The sequence below is a fragment of the Aspergillus pseudoviridinutans genome (genome assembly GCF_018340605.1).
Source record: "Aspergillus pseudoviridinutans IFM 55266 DNA, scaffold_1, whole genome shotgun sequence".
In the NCBI taxonomy this organism is placed as follows: domain Eukaryota; kingdom Fungi; phylum Ascomycota; class Eurotiomycetes; order Eurotiales; family Aspergillaceae; genus Aspergillus; species Aspergillus pseudoviridinutans.
In genome coordinates, this window is record NW_025091281.1 from 649,569 (window position 1) to 671,130 (window position 21,562).

Consider the following 21,562-nt stretch of genomic DNA (forward strand, 5'->3'; position numbering starts at 1 on the left):
GGGCATCTCCAGCTTAGGAGCTGAAATGCTTCTGCAGCCCTGTCAAGGCATCGATCAAATCCCCTGTCAAACGGAGTTCTTGGGAACTTAGTTTGCAGTCATGTCAGCGAAGCTCCCGAACAAGGTATGCTTTGTGACAGTCGGCGCAACTGCCTCTTTTGAAGAGCTTGTACGCGCTGCACTAGATCCCTCATTTGTGACGGCCCTGGAGAAAAATGGCTACTCGCATTTAATGGTTCAATACGGCAAAAATGCGGCGATTTATCATAATTTCCTCAAGCAGTATCCACCTGAGCGCAGGCCCTGGCAGAGAATAGATGTCGGTGGTTTTTCCTTCCACGAGCATGGGCTGGGAGGGGAGTTTGCATTGGCTCAGGCCGACATAAGTAAAGGACGAAGTGGTGGGTTGGTTATCAGTCACGCAGGTATTGATCATCCTTCTTGGCCGCTACCCGGCACTGGCGTCGTCTGAAATCTTACATGGAATGCTTGTCAGGATCCGGCACTATTCTCGAGGTGTTACGGATGGGCATCCCCCTCATCGTCGTGCCCAATCCTTCTCTTCAGGACAACCATCAAGAGGAACTAGCGCGCCAGCTACAGAAACAAGGATACGTCGTTGCTAGCCACTATCAGTAGGTTGCAGATTCCTCCATATGTGCTTCAGGCTTTGCTAATTACCTGGCAGGAATCTTTGCCAAGCACTGCAGCAAGCTGAACAATTGCGAGCTCGCATGCTAAGGTGGCCGCCTGTGCGTGGCCCTGGCCAAAAGAACCAGCCGACACTGGAGCAAGTAATGTCTGATGAGATGGGATTTGTGGATTGAATACCGTCAACTCCCTTATGAATGATGATTTATGCTACTCTTGGCTACTTCATATTGAACTGTGAAAGATCAGGTCGCCGCTACTCCTTCGCCCTTGGTGCTTCTCACTGTCTGAATTGCTCCAAGCTTGATCTTAGGATATCTGGTCCAAATTTTTTGTGCCGCGTGTACGGGCCCTCGAGGCGGATTTGTTGGTCGACCGAGCCGTGTGGTCAGATAGAAGAAAGGCCGATGCCTTGTTTGTTTAGTGGAGGACCGTTCATGAACATTGGATTTTGCCGGCTTAGGTATTTATATTGTTTTAAAGCGTTCAGAATCCGCCATCGTCGTGTTTTATGATAAATTATTGTGTTGGGGCAGATAGTCGTAGAAGTACTTCTGTAGCAGCGATAGTCGGCTGGCCCAAGCTCCTCCTTGTTGATGGGAAATGAGAGCGGACGCGAAGAGTTGCGGGATTCAACATCCCCTCTAAAAACAATTATTTTGCCTACAATCGCCAGTGTCCACGCCGATGAACAAAAACTCACTTCACAAGCTGCCAGTTATAATCTTTCACATCTACCGGTCTTAACGTGTCACAACCAGCAAGGATAGGCCTCAGGGCCATTGTCACCACAATTCGCGCCGCCTCCCCCCTACCGACCTCCTCCCCAAACACAACCCTTCTCCTCACACAATGGCCGAGGCAACCCTTCACAACGCCCCCATTGTCATCGACAATGGCAGCGGTACAATCCGCGCCGGTTTTGCCGGAGAAGAGATTCCCTCATGTTTCTTCCCCTCGTTCGTCGGGCGGCCAAAACACCCCCGGGTGATGGCCGGCGGTCTGGAGGGCGACGTGTTTATCGGGCAACGAGCACAGGAATTGCGCGGGCTGCTCAAGATCCGATACCCACTGGAACACGGCATCGTGACGGACTGGGACGACATGGAGAAAATCTGGCACTACGTGTACGAGAACGAGCTGAAGACGCTACCGGAGGAACACCCCGTGCTCCTGACGGAGCCGCCGCTCAACCCGCGCAAGAACCGCGATGTCGCCGCCCAGATCATGTTCGAGACGTTCAATGTGCCCGCGCTATATACGTCTATCCAGGCGGTGCTGTCGCTGTACGCGTCCGGGCGCACGACGGGCGTGGTGCTGGACTCAGGGGACGGAGTGTCCCATGCGGTGCCTGTGTTTGAGGGTTTCGCGATCCCCAATAGTATACGGCGGATTGATGTTGCGGGGCGAGATGTCACGGAGCAATTGCAGCTGCTGCTGCGGAAGAATGGGCATGTGCTGCATACGAGTGCGGAGAAGGAGGTGGTGCGGATGATCAAGGAGAAGGTCTGCTACGTGTCGTTGGATCCGAAGCGGGAAGAGAAGGACTGGATGAACAGTTACCACAAGTCGGAGGCGAAAGCCGTCGACTACGTATTGCCTGATGGGCACAAGATTAAGGTCAGCCCCCTCTACAATCAAGTTTCCGGAGAAGGCGAGCTAATCAACCAGGATAGATCGGACAAGAGCGCTACAGAGCCCCTGAGATCCTATTCGAGCCCGAACTCATCGGCCTGGAATACCCCGGCGTTCATCAAATCGTCCAAGACGCCATCACCCGCACAGATCTCGATCTCCGGAAATCCCTATACCTCAACATCGTCCTCTCAGGGGGCTCAACACTGTGCAAGAACTTCCCCGACCGGCTAATGCGAGAGATCAAGAGATTGGCCGTGGAGGACATGAAGATCCGCATCTCTGCGCCGGCAGAGCGGAAATACACCACCTGGATCGGCGGTGGTATCCTCGCCGGGCTCAGCACATTCCGCAAGGTACGTCCAAGTCAAACTTACCAACAGTATACCCAAAACAGACCTAACTAACAGCTCCCTCAGATGTGGGTAAGCGCAGACGAATGGCACGAAGACCCGGAGATCATCCACAGGAAATTCGCCTAGACATTTCTCCCACACCAACAAACGCGGTGATCACGAAGGGACGAGTCGTCCTCGTCCTTTTCTTTCCTGTCTCCCACTTTCTGGCCCATAGACTCCAGACCAGCCGCCACCAAGTCCGGCAGGCTCAGATCAAGTCAAACCACTACTTGTAGCGGCTAGGCTTGGGCTTTTGATACCCTTCTTCTTCCCTCTCTTCTTGAGCCATTGATGCATCGTTCGATCACATCACGCACTATACCTTTCTTTTCTCTTGATGTTGGGCACAATGCAACATACCACATGATAGCGCCTCAATCTACATGCACGAAATCCATGTCCCGCTGCCGAATCGATCAAAGAGCAAGTAATTTACTTCACGCTTCAGTGGGCGGTGGTTGCGTTCAGGTAGTGATTGCCCTGTATCAGCGGGAGCCGTCTGAAGGCAGATGTTGTACATAATAGACATTGGAAATATAGACGGAATGAGCGACATGTACGTGTACGGGTGCCTCAGTCGGGTCTGAGTCTAAGGGTGACATGACTACGGACTACAAGTTACTGTAAAGTATACATGGTAGAGTAAAGATTCACAACAGCAGATATCTGTTTCTTGTTTCCAATTGGTGTGGCCAACGCCAGTGGTACGCTAAGATACATGAGGGATGCAGATGCAGATGCAGATGGCCTCCCCGATGCCAATCCAAAGATCTGGTATGGCACAAACACGCTGAATATATTTGAAGAAACAGAATGGTATGAGTGACGGGAGATGGGCGCAGCGGATGTTGAAAATCCTTGGGTAATCATGGACAAAGAAGTAGATTTCAGATGTATAGTAGCAGGGGTATCAGGTCGATACAGTCATGTTGAGGCAGAAGAACAGAATGTAGTCGCGTGATTGTCGGCCAGGACGCTCCACAGCAACAACGTTGGTTGAAGGATGTTGAAGTTGGATTAAGAAAAATGTAGGTGATAGTTTGACTTCCAAAGGAGATAAAAATTCGAAAAAGAAAACTTTTTTTGTTGGTGGTCGTAAATCGTCATGTCGTTAGGCGCAGCGCAGCGCATTATGCAAAAGGGAATGGCTACCCCTTAAGCCATACCCCTAATCTTTCCCCAACCCTTCTCCAGGCCACGAAGGGCCTTTTCCCGAGCCGAGCCGGTGCTGCTGGCTGATGCCGTGCTGCTGGAAGAGAACTTGCGAGTGAGGATGCTGCTGCCACTACTGCAGCTATCACTGTAGATCATGTTGCCGGCACCTCCTCGGCCCACATGGTAGACAGGAGCGGCGCGACGCAACTCCCGTTCCAGTTCCTCGTCAAAGCTGAAGATTGCCCGTTCGCTGCTGCTGTGGACATTCCCTGCGCCGCCGCGGCCGGACTTGTAGGTACTTGGGACATTTGAATCCAGGCGTGTCAGGGAGGCGGGGCCGGTGGCTGTTTGCGAATCGGTAGTCTTGGTGTTTTTCAGGCTGATGACGTTGCCAGCGCCTCCGCGAGCTGTATGTAGGGCTGGACGGTTGGTGTGAGGAACGGACGGGTGAGGTTCAATCACGCGGTAGTTCATTTTCGTAGGCATAATGTAGGTAGTGGTGTGGATGTCCTTTGACTGGATTATACTCGAATCAAGCTCGTGGTATGCGGATCGTACGATTGACTCAAGAGCCAACTCTCAGCAAAGTACCATCTAATGGATGAAGTTCAACGTCTAGTCTATAGCTGACGTGACCGCGCGGAATTGTAGGCGACTTCAAGCAAGCAGAAGCAGGATGCTCGAATATCAAGTAGATAAGTTTGTATAGATGGAGGACGTGAAAGAGAGAGGGTTCACGCTGAGTATTAGAGGACGCGAGGTATGAGAAGAAATTTCTTTGTTTGCTGGATGGAGACTGTATAGTATGGGACCCAAACATTCTGGCGGGGAAGGTTTTATATAGTTATGCCCCCTTGTGCCGTCATGGTCTACCATCATTGCACCAAATTGCACCATTAGTGCCTCAGCTGGGGCGTTCCTTGCCAGGCACAAGAGTCACGGACAAACCCAGAGGGGTCACACGCGGTGCTGTTTGTGGATATTGGATAACCAAGTGGAGTTGGCGGTTAGTCTTGTCGTCAAAACCAAAAAAAATTTTCCCCAGCAAAAATTCTCTCATGGTCGACGTATCAAGTAAGCGTCCGAGAGTATGCGCGCGGTTCTTCGGCAGGCATTAAGGCGGCAGCATGAATAACTTGCTGACTCAGTGCCACAGCAGCCAATCGAGAGCCACATTGCTGGAATTGTGTCAGCAGGCCAGTCTCCTATTGGGTAAAAGTTCCATTTCGCAGCCAACAGTTCTTGCTGCTTTAAGAAATTCCTGGAGATCATCTGACGAGCACACCGTCCCTTCGCGGCGTGGCAAACGTAACAGAAACGGCCTTATGAGCCAATCATATACGCTCCCTAATTTTCTGGGGGTAATGGAAATTCCTGGATGGCCAGTCACGAGTCGCTTGTGCTCGCCTCCTTCCCAAAATGCCACCAAAGCAATCCAGCTGTCGGTCACGATGAGGAGAGCAGATGGTTCTAGACATGGTAAATGACGACTGTTCCAATTCCATTTCCTCACCGTCCCCGGCGATGCTTCAGATCCTCTGTGTTGGCTATTGCGTCGCAGTTCCTGGAGGCTTGATCATGCGGCGAAATCTAATTAAGGTAGTCTCGTGGCATCTTTATTTGGAGGATGCTGCATGGGGGAATCTCAGACAATCGTTCCTCACCATCTACAATAGATTCTACGTAGCATTAGATAAATGTAACATGGCCTATTGTTATTGGACTATGTGAAGGTTCTTTCTCGAGGCGTAAAGAAAGCGGACAAAGCAAAAAGAAATAAAATGGAAAAAACCCCGCATGTACCGAATCGAGGTACAATTGCATCATTCTAGTCGTAGAAACTACCATCGTTAATCTCCATAGTAGGCTGCAGAATATTCTCCCTGTACCTACCCCTTTCTGAGAATGAGCACTTGGTCATGGACCTACTATCATGGCACTATTTTCATGGCAAGACAATAATTCATCCCGTCACTGAGTCTCAGGAGAGTCTTCAATAGTCTTGGGGTCTGATGTAGAAGGGGACAAATTGTATGGCTTGGCATTTGTAGATCCGACTAGCCTTGCTCGAGTCTAGCGCCGAGATCAAGTCAGGGGCGATCAGCAAAAGGATGAAGACTCTTAGAATCTTCTGTCTTGGATTCTACCAAGTATCTACTGCATTCTGAGGCAATCCTCATCGGTTTCACGGAAGCAGCCATTTCGTAATTGATACCGTCATAATTGCAACCTCGATCATACTTGGGCTTTTCTGTCTAGGCCCCCTTCAGATACCTTAGGTATACTCCGTACTGTGGTAGAGGCTTATGACAGGCCTGACCGCAAATCGACAGGAGAACAGACACTAGGCTCAAAGAGGACAGCTTTCCCCAGACCGGAAGAAGCCTGGACTGCAGACAGATGTGGGTCTCAGAAAATGACGCATGAAAGGGAAATGATTTTTTCTATTTTTTTTTTTTTTTTTTTTTTCCTTTTTTTTTTTTTTCCCTCTCTTTCTATTTTTCTCTGTAACCCACCCTGCTCTCCACCAATTAGTTTCCCCATGAGAGGTAGCAAATTTTCTGCCAACACCCACCAGCAAAACTGGCCTTCCGCTTTTTGCTTTACCAGTCGTCATGTCAACTTACCAAGACGAACAGTCACTGGTGGTTCTCGCCGAGTGACCACTGACCAGTACCAGCAACCGGATCACCTTACCGGCAAATGGCCGGTCCATCCAACTCAAACCGAGCGCTCCGAGGCTTCGCCAGCCTGACAAGATGAAATAGGAAATTGCCTTCCCCGGATTTTCCACCCCCAGCCCAGCGTGGCTCAGTACCACGTACCTAAGTGTCATGCTGGCACCGCCTGCGATCAGCATCCCGTGATATCTCCCCGTGATCTCATGTATTATTATCTATTGCGTTCTAAGGGGTATTCAACCCCTTGTGGCAGATCCCTTTTCCCCCTAGACTTAAATCCTCCTGCTCTATTTTGAGAGGGTCTCTGAGTACTGTTAACTGTCTGGGGACTTGGGTTTGGTGAGCCCCTCCTCCCCATGCTCCAACTGACTACTGCAGAACAATATACTTTCTGGTCTCTCCAGTCGGAGATCACCTTCCCAACAAAAATCCCCCATTACTCTCCACTGATCCATTTTGTGACGAGTGTAGCACCAGCATGCACATCAGCATCCAGTGTTACAGTTGCACGAAACTGCATACACATTCCCAATATGCGGCATTTCTTTCTCTTGCATCACTGCGGAGTTGGAGTCGTCAAGTCATGATTAATATTAGCTAAAGCTTGAAGATCAGAAGGACTAGAACCCGGCAGCTGGCATAATCTTAAGTAACAGAATGCCCTGGTCTGGGGCCGGCTTGGGGTTCTGACCGCCCCGGTTCCTGGCGACTGGTTAATCTCCCGCTTGGTGCTTTGACAGGCCTCGAAAGTCAGTGTGCCACTCAAATCAGCTGGAGCGGAGTGGGAACGTGACTATCGTGGTCTCAGTAGAAGCCCTTTGTTTCATCCTAGATCACGTCATGGCGAGTTGTCCATCGAGTTTGCGTGATTTATGCAAAGTCTCCTGTCATTAGGGTTCGGGTAGGCTTTCATACTAGCACTCGCACTAGTAGTCCTACGCTCACCAACAATCAAGTAGAGAGAAGATCAAACCGGGTATCAATTGCGTGAGACATACGCCAGGAGGAGCAGCAATCACCAATACGACCCCCGCAAGTCCACCTATATAGCAAGATTCCGCGAGCCGTTGCAGAAGTCATCAAATAACCACGAAAATCCATCACTCCCACAGAAGTACAGCCAGTCAAAATGATATCAAATACAGAACCCCCCTTCACATCGTCTGATAGATCCGAAAACTCCGAAACTCCCAATAAGCCTGCGAGAAATTCTGCGGGTTGCGAGCGACAAACTCCTCACATGTTGCCGGACAATCATACAAATCGTTGTAGTCCTCCTGTTGGGCGCCCATCTCGCCGCACAGATCAATGTTGACGATGATACTCTGGTTGCTAAAGTGAGATGGGATATCGCAGTGCGTGCTGGGAAAGTCAGCCAGAGCCGCTCCCCAAGAGGACGGGTCAGGCCTGCGCTCCGGATTCGAGAAATCGTCCGGAATGGAGTCGCGAGGGAAAACCCAGACTCGAATTCCTGCTTCTCGGAGTTCGACCGCGTATACCTGCAACGGGTCAGAATTTTTGAGGCTTGAGAGGCAGAGGACGGGAACCATACACCGCCGCCATTCTCGTTGAACCCTTCCCCATACGTCGCTGGGCGACCCTGGACAGCACAGCCCGCGTTCCCGTGCTTATCGTCGCAGGTCGAGTACTGCGCGCTGCCCAGCTGCTTCCGTCTTCCCTTGACGCTGCAGCCTTTATCTGTGTGCAGGGTGACCACGTTGCCTTCTGTAGCTCTGTTTGTTGTTTCGAGGACGTCGATTTCCCCCTTGAGCGGCCAGTTGTATGTGTCCGCTAGCCACAAGGCGGGCCAGGTTCCGCAGCCGTAGGGTGTATGGATGATATCGAAGATGAACAGGCCCGTGTCGTAGCCTTTCTTGGACTCGAGTCTGACGGACTTTCTGCCTCGAGGCGCGTAGCGGGTTTTGTTGTCGACTCTGATGCTCGCAGAGGAATTTGTAGAGTGTATCAAGTTGAGGGACTCTGCTTGTTTGCGATCGACATACCTGTAGATTGTAAGCGCGAGCTCAATGCAGATTGCCTAAGTTTGTTTACTTACTCGACGAATCCATAGGTAGGGTCCTCGTCTGTGAAGTGCCAGAAGTGATCAAAGAAGGAGGATGGGTGGTACTCGTCGACCAGGAAATAGTCAAGAGGTAAATAATCCGGATATCGAGTATCCCTCGTTCCTAGGACAGTGCCTACTATGACTCCAGCTAGCACTGCAGCAACCACTGCAACAGGGACGAGGATCTTGACTGCACGGGGCCACCCCCTGGTCTTGCTGCATGAACGCTGGGCTGGACTGTCGGCCTTGCAAGGTTTATTTGCCTGAATCTCATGGGACGTTGGATTTCTTTCGACCTTGTACAATGCATCTTCTTGGTAGAAACTGCTTGTGTCTGCCATAGCTGCTAATTTCTGATCTTGATGTTTTGAGACTTGCAAGTGCGAAGCAGATGAAGCACACTACAGTCCGTCCATGAGAAACATCTTGATACATCGACGCCATCATGAATCACAGCTGAGATGAATCAGAGAAGTTCCCCGGATCTCTCACGATGCTCAACCACAGATCGACTTGACTATAAAGAGTGGTTCAGGAAGAAATCCATTGTGAGAACAGACAACGCTACTGATCTACTAAGCATGAGCAAAACAGCTTCGACAACTCTTGTCATTTAATATGGCCAGATTGGGATATCCTCCTTTGAGTGAGAAGCAATGCGAATGTAATAGTAAGACAACAATTTGTTCGCTCAGCTTACGTATTCATCCTAGTTCGTGCTCCATCAGGACGTGCAGCGCATGGTAAGGCGATGTTGACTTGATTCTGTCGGACGAGTGATGGTCAACAGTTTTGAAGACTTAGCTCCCAATTCCTCCATATTGCCATGAGAGACATGGTTCCGAGCTAGTGCTTTATATAGCATGAGCTAGGATTGAGATAATCGACCGAATATCGTCATTATTGCGACCTCATAGCATGGTGTTCATCTCAGGCACGTCGCTAGCCTTGACACTCGAGCCTGAGGACAGCATCATATTCTGCCACTTTCCACCGCTCTGATAACCTCCGTTAGATCGAATCTCTCCGCTCCGTAGCTAAATTTACTTGCGACAAATTGCTTTGATTAACAACCCGACTTTGCGACTGAATTATTGACAAAGACGACAAGAGTTATACTGCAATCTGAGAGTTGCTCGATTGACCAGCAAAATTTGTGTTGACTCAGCGCACAATCTTCGTCCGACGCGCAGCGCGCCTTTTGAGCGCCACCCATTGAACTTCTACCATACCATTGCAGAGCGATCGCTTCTACAATTGAAAATGCCAAAATATAAGTATCTCTTCCCTATAATGTGAAAATCCAAGCTGACCTCCGCTCTACTCTTCTGTAGGTCTTCTCTCCCGTCGGGACATATCAGACTCTCGGAGGCGATGGCGCATCCGAGAGGAATCGTCTATCAATACGGACTTGATTCTCAGCACAGTGATTCTAACGGTGGATTCTGTATACAGGTGACTACTGCGATGTATATCTCACGCACGACTCGATGAGCGTGCGTAAGGCTCACAATTCGGGTCGGAATCATTTGAGGAACGTGGTGGAATACTATCAACGTATGCACAAGTCCTACCTCGCTCCAACCACTGTCTGTCACTGATGATGCTGACAATTGGTACAGAGATTGGACAGGAAAAGGCACAATCCGTCATTGACTCGATCACGTCTTCATATGCCGCCGAGGGCCAAGCTGTCCCCAACCCTGCCATGGCTCCCCCAGGCGCCTTTCCCCCACCATTCGGATTCCCTGGTACGCGAACATTACCCCTGCTCATCGACAATCCTCTTTGTGTTGGAAACCGTCTTACCAATATCTCTGGCTTAGGTCGCCCCGGTCAACTCCCACCTCCTCCATTCGGCATTCCTCCCCCCGGAGGTCCCAATGGAATTCCCCCAGGCATGCCCATTCGTACGTCCACACCCTCCATATCCCAGTACTATACTCCCACTCTAATACTGACACTCCCAATAGCACCACCCGGCGGTAGAGGCCTCCCCTTCCCGCCTCCCTTCCCCCCACCAGCAGGCGGCGCCCCAGGAGGTCTTCCCCCGCCTCCTCTCGCCAACATGCCTCCCGGTCAGGGATTTCCCCCTGTCCCGCCACCTGGCGGGTTCCCGCCTAATTTCCAGATTCCCCCTCCCGGCGCTGGGGGATTCCCTCCTGTGCCTCCCCCGGGCCAGCCCGGTTTCAGCCCCAGCCCGGGGCCCGGTATGTCTGGTCCCCCAGCGCCGCCGGGGATGAACACCTCCAGTCTGCCGGGTCCTCCTCCTGGACTAGGTGAAAGGCGATGATTGAGTTCGGGCTAATTATTGCGTTGTATTACTTGTGATGTTACTCGGGCATTTTTCGTCGGTAGATCTTCTCTACGAATTCTTCTTTTGTTCTACTTCAGCGTGGTTTAACAGGATGTTATACGAATGCATTTAGTGACAATGATTAATCATACTGCAATATAACCATTGCCACACGCATCTACGTTCAAACCTCGAACTGAGGATCATCCGGGTCTATATCATTCCAACATAAGTTCACGCTACTATCTAGTTGGGGTAACAACAAGACGTATTCTATAATGATGAGCATGTTGGGGATACCATGCGTCTCTCACGCAAGTTCTAGCAATATGATTCCTGTTCATACATGGAACCGCGATATGATACACCACCGGATAATGCAGAGCACAAACGACTCTAGGTCCCTAAAATACTCGGGAAAAGTCCACAAACCCAGGTCCCGATATCCAAATCCGATGCTTCAGAACGCCAGCTGTAACCGCAAGGGAAAAAAGAAAACATCCAGTAAGGATATAGTAAGATCAATAGAGGTTGAAAAAGAGAATTTTGGAGTATATCACAATGAAGCAAAAAGAAAAAGAGGTAGAAAGGGTGGATGAGCAACCAAAGGGTCAAAGGAAAATATCAGAGTTCAGAGGACAGGACGATTGGTCAGTCCACTCCCGCGCTTACGCCATAACTTCATTTCCAGCAAGGCTCAGAGAAAAATAGCAGTGGGATCCTCTAATGATCATACCCGGCCCCTCTCTGCCACGGACTAGCATTGTGCTGGGCGCGGTAGGGAATTGGCGATGGTGAACGTCCATAATGAGGCGGCCCCCGTCCATCGCTGGGGAATAGAGGCACCGAAGGATCAACTGGAGAGACTGGGGCCTGCCGGTGCGGCGTCGTATCATGAGATGCTTGGAGATTCTGACGTCCAATGCTGGCTCCGTTGCCGCTTGAGAAAGAACCATTGTCATCATCGAAGGGACTCGACTTGTACGATGTGTCCTTGACATCACCACGTGCAGTGGCACCTAGCGCGTCCAACTCCGTAGTCAGTTGGCTCTGCGACTTGATAAAGGAGCCGCGGTCGTCTCTCATGGGCTGGTAACGGGTATCGGGATTTTTCGATACAATGGCGTAGATAGATGCGATAAGCACCAAAATCAATAGAATCAGCGCGAAAACGGCGTTATAAACGAAGAAGATAACGCCCATGACACCGGTAACGATTCCTGGTTGGTTGAAGACCTCCGAGAAAAACAGCAAAAAGATAGCATTGACAAAGTTGATGGCGGCAATAGTAATGTTGTAGATGTTCGTCTTTTTGTCCATCCAAGGCCGCAGAACGCTGACGGCAATGAGCATGGCGGCCTCGATGATGACCAGGGCGACGGTCTGTACGACAGGGGCCGGTTGACCAAGACCAATGAACATGCCCTTGATAAGAAGGTACACCAGGACCGGCACTACGAAGTAGTAGGCAGTCGCACGGTATTGCACGTACAAAAATCCCCATTTGTTCAAGCATGTGGGATCCGAGTAGAGGATGTAGGCTGGGTTCTTGTGCATGACAACCGACCGCTTGGCCAGGAGGATCACTTTGAAAGCAGCCCAGCCCAGAGCACCGAGCACTGACAGAAACATGATAACCGCCAGTACCACCTCAGCGGCGGAGTCATGCTGGGTAAATTCCCAGAGGCACAGCACGCACATCTGGGGAAAACCAATCAGGGTCAGTCGGAACAGGATGCCTCGTGCCACGACTTTCCAGCCATTCCGGAAATCAGAGAATTTGTCACTCTTCATCCTTCCATTCTTGGCGAGGATCTCGCACGCGCCTTTGAAGAGAGCGACAATGACCATCACTATGAAGACGAAGAAGACAAAGAAAATGAGACCTGTAAGGAAGATATTGGTCTGTTCAATGCCTGCTACGAAACCGACACGCTTAATGCCGCGCACGACGACGGTTGAGGAAGTAGCCGCGTCGTTGGCCGCACTAGTTCTTTTCACGATTTCGTTGACACCCCTCTTCATCAGGGTCGTTGTAGCTTCAGTAGAACGTTTTCGGCGTTTCAGGACTTCGACGGATGTGGTAGACAACTCCGAAAGAAGGGTTGTAGGCGTTCCACCGGTCGACCGTTGATACCAAGTACAAAGGGTCTCCAGGAAATTTACGTGGATGATACCCATACTCCATTGGAAATTCTGCGTCCATGCTTCGACGATCGGCGGCATCGCAACGGAGATCATGCCGAACATAGCCTGCGACTGCATGAAGCCGAAAAGAGAGAGAGCATTGGCTGCGACATGAGCGGCGGTATTTGAGTGACCGAGACCAGAGGTGATTGCGGAAGCAGCAAGACCTAAACCGGAGATGATGGCTGTTGTCCAGCCGACGCCTTTCTGGTAAACCGTCTTGCCGTTCGACAGACTAGCTTCAATGCAAGTGATACTCTTGCCAGTGTCCGTAGAGTTGATATAGATCCGGACCTTGGCGTCAAGATCAGGAACCGTGTATGCGATGCCTAATGACCGGTTAGCGAGATTACACCATTTTCAGACAGCAGTCAGGGTAGGCATCCTCACCAGGGATCTGTTTAGCCACATCCTCTGACACGACGATATTGGCGCTGGGGACATCGATGGGACCAGCATTCATTGGGCAAAGACCCGCCAGATTCATTTGGCAAGGATCCAGCTCTTTCCTCAGTGCTTCATATCCATAGGCAGTGAGGACAAGCTCAGCGGTAACCTTACCGGAGATCGCAGCGACTCCATCAAAGGCAAAGGCTAATGTTCGATTGTTGGGCGTGAAGGTGACACTGAAGAAGGTTGCTGTGAAGTTCGAACTGTCTTGACACAGGTTCAAGGCATTGGACTCGATGAGCTTAGTCGCAGACACAAGCGGTGTTGCGAGAAAAGCGACGAACAAACTGATGATTAGCGATATTAACCGCATGGTGGCAGGGCCCTGTCGAGCTGTGTTTTTGCACTCGGCAGCGGGGAAGAAGTTCGTGGACGGAGGTGAGAATAGATCACAGTCAAAAAGATGGAATGATCACTGTCGAATGGGAGGTGGTACTCCAGAGTACCAGGTAGGACCGGCCGGATGCGGAAATGTGGTATCGACCAAAGGTTGTATTGTAATGACGTGGGAGCGAGGGTAACGAGCAGTAGAACCCAGATAAAAGTGTCGATTCAAAGATTGTTCGAGTAAGATCGGGTTGATTGCGGCGTGCTGTTCAAGAAGGCATTGAAGGGACCATAGATCGATATCCAGCGCGAGTCTTCTAGGCCAGGTAAACGAGAGAAAAGGATCGCACGAATCAAGGGCGAAGCGATCGGTAACAAATTCCAGGAAAGAGTGACGAATGTCGCAGCGTATATAAAAGAGTGTCGAGAGCGATATTGAAGTCGTTGGACGATTGAAGCGAGCGGGACGGCGACACACAGTGTATAGCCTAAGAGGGTAAGACAACCAAGGGGACGGGGTTTCCCAAAGATATGATAGCCGTCGTTCTCTCCGTCTCTTTCTGTTTTCTCTCTCAAAACGCTCCGATTTGGACCAGTAGTCGAGAAGCGGTAAGGAGAGATACCAAAGAAAGGAAATAAAAGAACGAAGGTAGTAGAAGAGATAAAAAACTGGCACCCTTTCACACTTGACACTCTCCAGAAAACACAAAACGGGGGGGGTGTGGATGGGACGGGAAGGTCTGGTCGCAGGAGAGACCACTGGAATGCCGATGAAACACCCTCGACAGCTGAGTCAGCAGGGGGGTTGCGTTGTGAAGTGGACCAATTACAGGCGATCACTGCATTCCTTAATTAAGGTCACAGACTGAGTACTATCCGGCAGCTGTCCCTGGGTCGAGTGGATTTGCTGCAGTTTCAATTCGAGACAGAATTTTAGAGGTAGGTAGCAAGTAACAAAGGATAGGAAATAATACTGGGAAGATTAAGTCTACAGTGTACTTATGCAGGGAGGGAACTAGGTTTTACAATATGCCGAAGATTCTTCAGCATGACAAGGTCTACATGCGCAGGATGATGGATGACCTTGTCAGCCATCGAATTTCTTGCTGAAACTGCCGTAATGCTTGGATCATGCTCTGTTAGGTGTTCTCGCAAAAGTTCCCTAGGCGGACAACCACCCACAGCGTCCACCACCAGAGCTGATCAACCCAGCCCGTGCTGAGCCTCTGTGTCCCAATAATGCACGCGCGTCTCTCAGGGGCGCCATATTTGCTGGACCGCAGCACCATATCATTGGTTATAATTTTAATCCATTTCAAATTTGCCTTTGCGTCGGCGGCAACAGGAACACAATATCCTTTGTACTACGTACTGAAAACTTTTTATCTTGGTGATGTTTTTTCGATTCGTTCTCTTCCTTTTTCTGGAATAACGGTAAGCCTCCCAAAAAGGGCAAGGGAGCAGTATCGTCATTCGTGAAGGCTGGGTATATCCTAGATGGTACCAAGGACCCCACGGATTGCGAAATTACATCCATTAGGCGCTCCAAAGGCACCAGTGGAGCTGTCCCATTGTTCCGTTGAAAATGATATGCTCATCGTTACTCGCCTTGGCGATTCAGCGTCTGTCTATTGCATTACTGTATGTTCCTAGCAGTCACCCAGCCACGTCCAGTGTCTATCATTTGAGACCTGGTTCAGAAATTGAGGCCAAGTATTGACAGGATGTGGACTGTGGACTACCTCAGGTTTGAATGTGGTAGCGGTCTTCCTGCTGGTCCTCTTTCAACCTTGGATCATTATTTCAAGCGGATGCTATTAATAACTCCGCCACCCACTCCAACTTTAATGCGATCATGCAAACTGGTGTTTAAGCTCAAGCCTGAGGCTATATCAGTGACCGATTATCATGATGACAAAACTCATATTCTTTGGACATTAACATTATTATTTGAATGCCCTTTCTCAATCAAGATCACTACAAGATCATTGATGTAGAGTCTAAACAGTACTGAATCGTCCTCCATGCGAATCTGGTTAGCGCCTATGTCTGGGTTCTGCACAGCCTCCAGAAGACGTCTCGGCGCATTTAACGATGGTTTTGCTGCAGACGTTAGGATGGTTAGTTCTAGTCTAGGGAGTAGATATAGATGATTGCCAGTTTCATATTGACAGCAATGATCTGGAGGACAATGCACACGATACTACTTCAGCTCAAGCATCATGGTCCGATGATAGTCGCGTATTGCCGTCCCTGATCTGCATCAGAGGCTTGGAGGTTGGAGCCGATCCTCCCACTGGAATGCGCGCCATGACGTTCATCCTGACCGATCTTCGCGGATCGCACCTGTACTCGTCATGCGATGACAACTTCAACAATCCACGACATTGGGAAGGAAATCAAGGAATAGTACTTTGTACTTCGGCCCTTATGGACTCAAGTCTCAAGGACAAAGAAATCGCAAATGCAGTTTCAGTATATTGAAACTCCAAGACTTGACAAATATCAGGTCATAGGCAGCAGGAATTGCTATTTTTAGCGTTCCATGCTCAATCCTAACTTCGTAATAGAAATTGCATAGACAGATACCTCTCGTGGTTCTCTTTATTATGGCTCTCAGCACATTTAATCTTCTTGCATCTAGCCGAGACCGAGATCAATACATAATGCGTCGCCAAGTACTCGGCTACAAGTGAAATCCCAGCCCTCTTCACCTTGAATCCAAGGCAGCAAAATTAATCTGTTGAATGTATCTTGGCTTTCAAGGTCACATTGCTCCTGTAGTGCCCTAGCCCCGTTAAAATGACAGTGTTGGGGGCGAGAGTTGCCATGCGCTCTTATGCCTTCATTGGGAAGTGTGATGAGACTTCGGCAATATCAGGAACTACTGCAGCTTGAGATATACAGCTCTTCCTGTGATCCTTAAAGTACGTCTTGGTAACGTGCCCCTTAGACCGCATGCGATTCTAAGTACCGATTAGCCATATCTCGGCTTTGGAATCTGCACCATGACTACTAAGTCAATAGAGAACGTCTACCTGAGAGAAACCAGTCGAATCCAAAGTACCAATGTCCCCTAATTCTCCACAATTCATCCCTTGGGCTTGTGTCTGCCTCGCATAGGACTCACGAAGACATTGGCCCTCTCCCAAGCGCAGTCCAGATCAAAATCTACCTAGTTACAGCAAGACAAAATGCGCCTAGATCGGTAGAAAACAACCTCGAAGCTAAAGTAGGGTGAGAGCACGACAAAGTGGGCAAGGTGCTCCCTAGAGGCCTTTTGCTCATTCGCTTAGTCCAAGCATGAGCGAGCTCAGGTCTTTATTCCAATGTGTGCTGTCAACGCCAGCATGCTTCGCTGGGACGAGTGCAATACATCGATGCATATGTCATTGATTGGGGAGTTCATATCTGCAGGTGGATATCGAAAAGTGAGTCGTGCAGTATCAGTATATAATGTCATATCTGCATATAAGATCGGCCTCATCGAAGATACCGTTATTGTTTCATCACAATGAAGTAGACATAGGTCTACCTGAACTGTGAAATGTGCTCCAGTATCTGTACATTAAATTGATGCMTTAGGAAATTGGCATATCAGGCTGCTGACACATCCAACAGCAGCTATCAGGGCCTATCAGCACGTGACGTGGAGTTTTTTGCAGTGGGTCGACCCCAAGAAAAAAAAAAGCAAGATGGAAAAATAGAAGGGATTGTCAGTTCACAGTTTAGGCTTTTCTTAACCAGACCACTTTCGGACTCCAGACACAACTCGTCTCTTTTACGATACGAGGCAGTCGAGATGCCGGGCCCTGTGGATACAGCGAAGTCGATTACGAAAAAGCGCAAGAGAAAGCACGGTGGAAGTGGTCGTGCAACAACTGAGACCGACGATGCGACTACTCAGCCAGCCATTGAAAATGGAGCTGTGACCTCTTCTCCTGAGAAGAGGGAGGATATTAAGAAGGCCAAGAAGAATGGAGAAGATAAATCCACTAAGAAGCGCAAGGTCAGCCACGCGTCTAGCGACGAAGAGAGTGAGAGCGAGGAAGAAGAGACCGCTCCTCCTCAAGCCGACGGAGACAGCGACAACGAGGAGGATGGCGAGGACCAGTCGGAAGCTGAGGATGAAAACACTGGGGATAAGAAGAATTCTGAGTCCACAGATCTTCCTTCGGCGGACGCTCTTCGTCTCCCAACGGTAGAGGGCGAGCCTCAGAAGTTCACCGAGCTGGGTTTATCGGAGAAGACATTGAAGGCCATCAATGATATGGGCTTTGACACTATGACCGAGATTCAAAGACGAACGATTCCTCCACTTCTCGCCGGTCGGGATGTCCTGGGTGCCGCAAAGACCGGTTCAGGGAAAACGTTGTCCTTTCTAATTCCTGCTGTCGAGATGCTGAGCGCGTTACGGTTCAAGCCTAGAAACGGTAAGGATATTCTTCCTTCTTATGTGAGAGCGGCTTACTGACTGGGCATCGTCTTTTCATGCAGGTACTGGTGTCATTGTCGTCTCCCCAACACGTGAGCTTGCGCTTCAGATCTTCGGTGTGGCTAGAGAATTATGTCAATACCAGTAAGTGACCTACAGCACCGACTTTATTACTCTGCAATTGCTGACTTGTGGCCGTAGCTCTCAAACATACGGTATAGTCATTGGAGGTGCGAATCGGAGAGCTGAGGCGGAGAAGCTCATGAAGGGTGTTAACCTCCTCATTGCAACCCCCGGACGTCTGCTGGATCATCTGCAGAACACTCAAGGTTTCATCTTCAAGAATCTGAAGACACTCGTCATTGATGAGGCGGATCGGATTCTGGAAGTGGGTTTCGAAGATGAAATGCGCCAGATCGTCAAGATCCTGCCATCCGAAGAGAGACAGACGATGCTGTTCTCTGCCACCCAGACTACAAAGGTCGAGGACCTGGCGCGTATCTCTCTTCGGCCCGGTCCCCTCTACATCAACGTCGACCATCGCAAGGAACACAGTACGGTCGAAGGCTTGGAACAAGGCTACGTCATTTGTGAAGCGGATAAGCGTTTCCTGCTTCTCTTCTCTTTCCTGAAGCGCAACCTCAAGAAGAAGATTATTGTCTTCTTCTCAAGTTGCAACTGCGTCAAGTACCACGCCGAACTTCTGAACTACATTGATCTGCCGGTGCTTGAGCTGCACGGCAAGCAGAAGCAGCAGAAGCGTACCAACACCTTCTTCGAATTTTGCAACGCCAAGCAGGGTACCCTGATTTGCACTGACGTGGCTGCTAGAGGTTTGGATGTGAGTGACCTCTCCACAACGATTTCTCTGTTTGCTTTATGCTAACCATCGTTTCAGATTCCCGCTGTGGACTGGATTATTCAGTTTGACCCCCCGGATGACCCGAGAGATTACATTCACCGTGTCGGTCGTACCGCCCGTGGTGCCAATGCCAAGGGTCGCAGTTTGATGTTCCTGCAGCCGTCCGAAGTCGGATTCTTGAAGCATCTGAAGGAAGCACGCGTGCCGGTGGTCGAGTTCGAATTCCCGGCGAGCAAGATCGTCAACGTTCAATCTCAACTCGAGAAGCTCATTGGCCAGAACTACTATCTGAACAAGGTGCGTTTCGCTACTGGGCCCGTGGGGCCAGTTAAGTAGGCGAACAACATGCTGACATGACTCCAATCTAGTCCGCCAAAGAAGGTTACCGCTCCTACCTCCAGGCATATGCCTCCCATTCCCTTCGCTCTGTCTTCGATGTACACAAGCTCGATCTCGTCAAGGTCGCCAAGGGCTTCGGCTTCTCCACCCCACCACGCATTGACATCCAGCTGGGAGCTAGTCTGAGCCGCGACAAAAAGCAGCAACAGCAGGGGCGGCGCAATTACGGCAGCCAGCCGCACAGCAAAGGATTGAAATTCAAGCGGAAGCATGAAGACTAATAGACTATTACGTGGTCATAGAGCTATCTGGAAAGCCTAAAAGCAATCATGTTTGATCATTGTGAATATTGGCGTCATGTCTCATAGGAGTGCAGGAGTCTATACATATTTGCGGGTATATAATTTGTCTACATGCTCTAGTCATTTTATGTTCCTTCGTTGAAATTTCTCTCCTAACCATATATCTTCGAAGTATCGAGTTGAACTACTGGCTCAAAATGGTCCGAGTTAACTACCTATATTTCAGCAAAGAGAACAGCACGACGCTTCCGGATGTAAGTCTACAACGAGAGCATAACAAGCAAGACGAGAGATGAAGCATATGTTCGAACGTCGGGCGAATTCTCGGAGTCACAAAGCCGATACTATACAACTATATCTCTATAAATGGCATCGATTGATCCCTTGATGCAAGGTGACCCATGTAAGGTACAGTCTTGCACCCAGGATTTCCCCCTATGCAAGTATGCATCATGGAGCCCATCCGGCCTTTGCTTTTTTCGGTTCCTCTCATCGAAGTGTAGAAAGAGTACAGGGAACCAAGGAAATGCAAGACTGACTGTACGGAGTACCACGGTACTCTCAGGCACAAGAGGTAAACATCCTTACGAACGATTCCGAAGCGATCGGATGTGACTGGTAACTCACCCTGGTCATCCGATTAAAAATTGCTTATTCTCTAAACTTTCGTTTCCTTTTGAAAAGTGAAAAGAAGGATGGTGATACCCGAGGCTGCAAACAAGAACCCGGTGGCTGGTGATGTCGGCCGCGGTGGCTGGGGAAACTGCGTTGAATCAACCAACCACATCACGGGCGTTAAGGTGGGATGTGATGAGTTGGCGGCCGCATGGAGCCATCACGCCCAATGATGTAGAGAACACGAGGGTCGTCCTGGAGATGGCCGATCGGCCTTGATAGGTGTTAGAGTTTCCATCGATTGGGGATTGATTCAGCACCAAGGAGGAAATGAGACTCTGAGAGTCAAACTAACCTTCTACTTTTGGTTTGAGTGTTGTTGCCATGAGCCAGCGCCAGTGGTTCCTGGGGAGCGGGTCCTGATCCCGCGCCGACGGTGGATACTCAGAGTTTGTGGTCCTGTTTTGGACGTAGATACAAACCTTACCACTCAGTCTGAGGTTGAACGGCTCGAAAAGAGCTCAGATTATCCGTGGTAAGGTGGTCATTACGAATACTGTCTTCTTTGCTGGTGACCGGATATTTTGTCAAACTGATGACTCAAGATACTCTGGTCGCTGGATCCCAATTAGGGGTTCGTCTGTACCACCAGCACAGGATCTCAAGAGCACGAACCTGAGAGGACATCAATGATACTGATCGGCTACTATCTGCCATTGTGTATAGGTAATTGCCCGACTAGGGCTATTTTCTCAGGAAGTAATCATTGATGGCAGATTCAACATTTAGTAGGTACGATTGTGTGTATAAGCACCGCGGACTGGGACACAGCTCTATGTAATAATGCAATTGAGGAACTACAGTGCAATGTAAATACGATCTCAAATGAGCATCACGGCACACAAACGGAGAGACTATAACACAAGATATTCCATAGAAAGTCCATGGAGCGTTCAATGAGACGGTAACAATTCCCTCAGGTTAAGTCTGGGTACTGTACAATTGTCCCCAGCCACCTTGCAGGGTGATGAGATTGGGCGTCACCTTGTAGTCTTGCCAATCGGAACTGTAACGGTAGCTCTTGTTTCCTCCTATTACAGTGAGTCGCTACTACTCGGACTAGGTACGGAGTATATACCTTGCATTACTCCAAGGAGACATGGA

At 49.8% G+C, this 21,562-nt stretch overlaps 7 protein-coding genes across 7 annotated transcripts; 4 read left to right on the forward strand and 3 right to left on the reverse strand.

The window, feature by feature from the left end:
- Positions 1 to 100: 100 nt before the first annotated feature.
- On the forward strand, positions 101 to 827 carry alg13 (N-acetylglucosaminyldiphosphodolichol N-acetylglucosaminyltransferase catalytic subunit ALG13; the record flags this gene model as incomplete). The annotated part of the gene is made up of 3 exons (XM_043296557.1): positions 101 to 425; positions 497 to 635; positions 689 to 827. The coding sequence occupies 3 exons, from the start codon at positions 101 to 103 to the stop codon at positions 825 to 827; spliced, it is 603 nt and encodes a 200-aa protein (XP_043152492.1).
- A 676-nt stretch (positions 828 to 1,503) lies between these two features.
- Asppvi_000246 (actin-related protein ArpA) lies at positions 1,504 to 2,768 on the forward strand (the record flags this gene model as incomplete). The annotated part of the gene is made up of 3 exons (XM_043296558.1): positions 1,504 to 2,271; positions 2,328 to 2,642; positions 2,706 to 2,768. 3 exons carry the CDS (start codon positions 1,504 to 1,506, stop codon positions 2,766 to 2,768), a joined length of 1,146 nt encoding a protein of 381 aa, XP_043152493.1.
- Positions 2,769 to 3,839: 1,071 nt separating this feature from the next.
- On the reverse strand, positions 3,840 to 4,325 carry Asppvi_000247 (DUF3602 domain-containing protein; the record flags this gene model as incomplete). Its single annotated transcript, XM_043296559.1, has 1 exon — positions 3,840 to 4,325. One exon carries the CDS (start codon positions 4,323 to 4,325, stop codon positions 3,840 to 3,842), a length of 486 nt encoding a protein of 161 aa, XP_043152494.1.
- A 3,349-nt stretch (positions 4,326 to 7,674) lies between these two features.
- On the reverse strand, positions 7,675 to 8,926 carry Asppvi_000248 (glycoside hydrolase family 16 protein; the record flags this gene model as incomplete). Its single annotated transcript, XM_043296560.1, has 3 exons — positions 7,675 to 8,019; positions 8,073 to 8,523; positions 8,577 to 8,926. 3 exons carry the CDS (start codon positions 8,924 to 8,926, stop codon positions 7,675 to 7,677), a joined length of 1,146 nt encoding a protein of 381 aa, XP_043152495.1.
- Positions 8,927 to 10,075: 1,149 nt separating this feature from the next.
- On the forward strand, positions 10,076 to 10,878 carry Asppvi_000249 (putative U1 snRNP complex component Yhc1; the record flags this gene model as incomplete). Its single annotated transcript, XM_043296561.1, has 4 exons — positions 10,076 to 10,142; positions 10,208 to 10,336; positions 10,412 to 10,495; positions 10,559 to 10,878. The coding sequence occupies 4 exons, from the start codon at positions 10,076 to 10,078 to the stop codon at positions 10,876 to 10,878; spliced, it is 600 nt and encodes a 199-aa protein (XP_043152496.1).
- Positions 10,879 to 11,604: 726 nt separating this feature from the next.
- Asppvi_000250 (transient receptor potential ion channel family protein) lies at positions 11,605 to 13,831 on the reverse strand (the record flags this gene model as incomplete). Its single annotated transcript, XM_043296562.1, has 2 exons — positions 11,605 to 13,397; positions 13,459 to 13,831. 2 exons carry the CDS (start codon positions 13,829 to 13,831, stop codon positions 11,605 to 11,607), a joined length of 2,166 nt encoding a protein of 721 aa, XP_043152497.1.
- A 3,816-nt stretch (positions 13,832 to 17,647) lies between these two features.
- On the forward strand, positions 17,648 to 19,762 carry has1 (ATP-dependent RNA helicase HAS1; the record flags this gene model as incomplete). The annotated part of the gene is made up of 5 exons (XM_043296563.1): positions 17,648 to 18,278; positions 18,343 to 18,424; positions 18,482 to 19,121; positions 19,179 to 19,439; positions 19,511 to 19,762. The coding sequence occupies 5 exons, from the start codon at positions 17,648 to 17,650 to the stop codon at positions 19,760 to 19,762; spliced, it is 1,866 nt and encodes a 621-aa protein (XP_043152498.1).
- Positions 19,763 to 21,562: the final 1,800 nt, after the last annotated feature.